This window comes from Alligator sinensis, unplaced genomic scaffold (genome assembly GCF_000455745.1).
Source record: "Alligator sinensis unplaced genomic scaffold, ASM45574v1 scaffold952_1, whole genome shotgun sequence".
NCBI classification, from domain to species: Eukaryota; Metazoa; Chordata; order Crocodylia; family Alligatoridae; genus Alligator; species Alligator sinensis.
In genome coordinates this window covers 814,080-818,127 of record NW_005841999.1, presented here as the reverse complement: position 1 = coordinate 818,127, position 4,048 = coordinate 814,080, and the positions used below count along the sequence as shown (strand labels likewise).

The 4,048-nt window shown below is 43.4% G+C and overlaps 1 protein-coding gene across 1 annotated transcript in view; it reads right to left on the bottom strand.

Annotated features, from left to right (window-relative positions):
* IFI44L (interferon induced protein 44 like) overlaps nucleotides 1-3,089 on the bottom strand; it is a 14,874-nt gene extending 11,785 nt beyond the window's left edge. The window contains exons 1-2 of the mRNA XM_025201617.1: nucleotides 2,877-3,089; nucleotides 1-260 (exon numbers count right to left, since the gene is read on the bottom strand). The exon at nucleotides 1-260 is cut by the window's left edge and continues 237 nt beyond it. Coding sequence (XP_025057402.1) covers nucleotides 1-250 — 250 coding nt within the window. The 5' untranslated portion in view covers nucleotides 251-260; nucleotides 2,877-3,089. The remainder of the gene's footprint in view (nucleotides 261-2,876) is intronic.
* Nucleotides 3,090-4,048: the final 959 nt, after the last annotated feature.

The following is a 4,048-nucleotide window of genomic DNA, read 5'->3' as shown; positions in this document are numbered from 1 at the left end:
AACTGTTCTTATCAGTTAGGTACATCTGAGCCGAAACATAGCTCTGACTTGTAAAGCCTCCAAAAATAAAACCACTTCCATTATATGCTACTGTTACAGTTGGTCCTTGATTATTACACTTGGCATGAAATTCAGCAGCAGTAAAACCATGGACACTTCCCTTGTAGAGAAGTGTCAAGTGACTGCTTCCCAAAAGATATTTCAGATCCTTTTCTTCATCTTTTGTTAATCTGGTTTTGACAGCACTCATCCTTCTTAATCTAGAGAAAGAGAGAGAAATTACAAATGTATTATTTATTCATTCATATGTATGAGACTAGTATCTAGAAGTATCAAATGAGGTCAGGCAGGGTTAAAACAGAGAACAGTTCCAAACTACAAAGTCTACACTCTATACAAACAAGATGAGCATGGTGGAAGAAGCAATTGTTTTCTCTATTTTACATATGGGAAATGAAATACAGGAGGCCAAAGTCCTCAGCTAGTATAAACCAACACATATTCATGGACCTCAATGTTTATAGAATGACTCGTTCACAGAGCTAGTGTCACAAACTAGTCTCAGAACTGTTTGCATGAGTAAAACTGCATGTAAGATATGTTGGTGCTAGTAATTTTGCTTGTACTATAGGAGTGATGAAGATTATACATCATTTGTGGTTTTTATGTTTTTCTTTTTCTTTCTTTTTTCTTCTACTTCCTTTATATCTCTGCTTGATTTTTCATAGCTGTAATTCTGCCAAAATAATTCCACTGTATGAACTGATATGGGAAGAGGGAAAATAAGTTGCTATCCTTTTTTTTTTTTTTTTTAAAGGTGTACCTATACTGGATTTCAAGTCATGAGGATTGTATACCTATCATTTTATTATGCTCAACTACAGAGATAAATGAGACATATAAAGCTGTCCTTTAATTTTTACATCATTTACACAGCAGTAGGCAGAACTTCTAGCACTACAAACTGCCTGTTTTCATATTAACAAATCTGCAAGCGGCACACTGTATACGTGTTTACTTGGAAATAACATGATGGGGCAAAATCCCCTGTTTTGGATTCAAGTACAAGTGGAGGAGGGCAGGCAGCTAGTGCAGCTCTGGCTGTGGCTCTGGCACCATGCTGGGCTTAAGAGTCAGAGCCACCATCCCTGACTCCTGTACCCAACCTCTGCTACCTCTGTTCTGTGCTGCCTTTCCCCCCCTGCCACCTGCTTGCCCCCACCCCACTGCTCACCCTGAGTTGTGACTCCAGTCCACGGCACAGAGCAGATGCTGACTCCGGCTCCTGCCTGGCCAGGAAGTAGTGATGGTGGCGCTGACAGCTCCAGCTCTGGTTCCAGCCCCAGCTCCAAATTTAGAGCCAGGGCTGGAGCTGCCATCACAAGCAATGGGCCAGGCGCACAGGGGCAAGAGGTGGGGGGCAGACTGCTTGACTCCCCCTCCAGCTGCCCCTGCCACTGTTTTTTCTGTTGCAGGGGGGAGCAAATTAAGACAACCTTCCAATAGTTAGATTCTATACATGGAAAACTATAACAAATTTATAAAATTTCCAGGTCTAGGATCTAATTATTGAGGGGTCATATTAAAGTCACTCATATTGGATTCAGGTAAATATGGTAACCTATGAAACATTTTGCTTAGAATATCCCATTGTACTCAGAATCTTTTGAAAACTCTGCATCGAACCCGCAGGTGGAACCTGCACATGCTTTGGTTAACTTACTCACTGATTGTTGCCACAAGTTAAGCATTCAACTGAAAGTTGGAAGCCAAAGTTACCATGACTGGAACAAGATCCATACCAGAGGTATAACTGGATGCTTGAGTGCCATGAATGGCAACATCAGTGCTGTGCTGCCTGCACCAGAAGCAGTAGACAGGCCAGGAGTTCAGTTGCTGCTAGTTTTGCACCCCCAATCCCCAGTCACACTCCTTTGTTACACTACTGATTCATACTAGCACTGCAATATACAGGCATCATTAAACAAATATGTTTGCAGACCACCTTCTGTCTTACACCATTGCACCACCACTGATGTCAGTCAGCAGTGGAACTCAATCAGAGTCATCAACTTCTCACACACAGGTTAAAGGGGTGGTAAGGGAGTGCTTTATTTACCCAACCCTGTATATTGTAGCACAAGCTGAGAACTGGGAGTAGGCAGCCAGTATTTCCCTACTTTCTCTAAGCCTCTTCATCATAAACTTTGCTAAAAAGGTTCAGTATAAAAGGTTTATGGGGGAGGGAGGGAACAGCACGGGATCAGGGGATGGGATGGGGGGAAAGAGAAGAGGGTCAGTGCTAAATGGTGATGCTGCAGAATGAAGGAGTTCAGAAAATGATCCATGCTCTTTTTGCTGCATCATTGGTGCCTGGCACAACTGGCTCATTCTTGGTACAAGATTTCCCAGCGCATCGTGCTTGTTCAGCATAGCTAACATAAAACTGTCTTTCTAAATCATTATCTGGGACATGCAGGGTTTCTTTGGCTAAACTAGTGTACCTAGTTTAATTCTCTTTTCTGATTCAAAGCACATAACTTACCTTTTCCATAGCAGAAATTATTTCAATAAAGCTAAAACGTAGAATTAAAACATAGCAAAAGGGAGCATGATAATCTTACAAAAACCAGAACCAGCTACCGGTTAGATCATAGTATCACAGCAAAAAAAAGAAATGTTCATACCACACCCAGACAACATTTACAAACTAGAAAGCCTCCCAAATAGTTCAGGAGATGATATATATATATATATATATACATACACACACACACACACATGTACGTGTTATAAATATTACACTTCATTCAGTTATGCCATACATTTAATAATACATGTTAATATAACATATAAATAAAATTATATATTCTCACCAAGTGAGCACTTCTGCTGGGAAAGTTCAGTACGTGACAAGGAAAGGAAAGTGAAAGCAATTTTTTACATCACCACAAGGCTGATGTTTTGCTTCCTTATTTCTAGTTCCTCATTCAAGCCTTAACATCACAGCTAATAACAAAGCAACCTGCCGTGTTTCCTAACAATCGCCAGGCCAGCTGGAACTAATTTAAAACAACAGAAGACTCTCCTCAGCAAGAAATAGTTCTGCTTCTCAGTAGGATAAAGTGGCACAGGTTAGAATTTTTAAACAGTTATTGCCCCGTCTAGCTGGCTACAGGGAACACTAGCAGGAAGAGAAAGCAGGGACTGGCCACATCTAGGCCACATCTAGGAGGCCTGGTCAGCTGACTGAGGAGGCTATAATCCTTTTCTCAAGGCTGAGGTAGGGGGAGTGGTGGGGTAGGATGCAGCCACCCTGAGAGGCAAGGCTCTGAACAAGCCATGCAGGAAAAGCTGTTGCTCAGGAAGGGAAGCCTGTGTTGGCAGAGAGTGAGGGAGAGCCCGGGGAGTGCAGAGGGCGGAGAATGTTTCTGTTGTGTTAACTGAGGAAGAAACCTGGGAAAGGGGAGGTAAAGGCATGTGGAGTGCACAGGACTGATTAAACCCTGGAGGGACCCTGTGCATCCAGAGAACTAAGGGCAGCTCAGATAGGGCCTGGAGGGGCCCAGTGAAGTGGGTGCATGTGATAGGCTGGGTGGTTTACGTGAACGCAAAGTTAAACTCTTTCCTTTCTTCTGCTCAGGTGTTGGTCACACCTGGTGGACCAGGTGGCTCTAAAAGGAGGTATGGAGGCAACAGAGCAGAGTGTTCAGTGTCCTGTGAATGTTTCCCCTGTGGCTGGACTCAATCATCTTGTGGTCACTGCTGCCCAAGTTGCCATCCACTTCTACCTTCCCCACCAATTCTTCCCTGCTTATGAGCAGCAGACCAAGAAGAGCATGGCCCTTAGTTGGCCACTCCAGCACTTGCACCAGGAAGTTGTCCCTAACACTCTCCAAAAACTTCCTGGATTGCCTGTGCACTGCTGTATTGCCCTCCCAGCAAATATCAGTGTGATTGAACTCCCCCATGAAAACCAGGGCCTGTGATCAGGAAACTTCTGATAGCTGTTTGAAGAAAGCCCCATCCACCACTTCTTTATCTAATG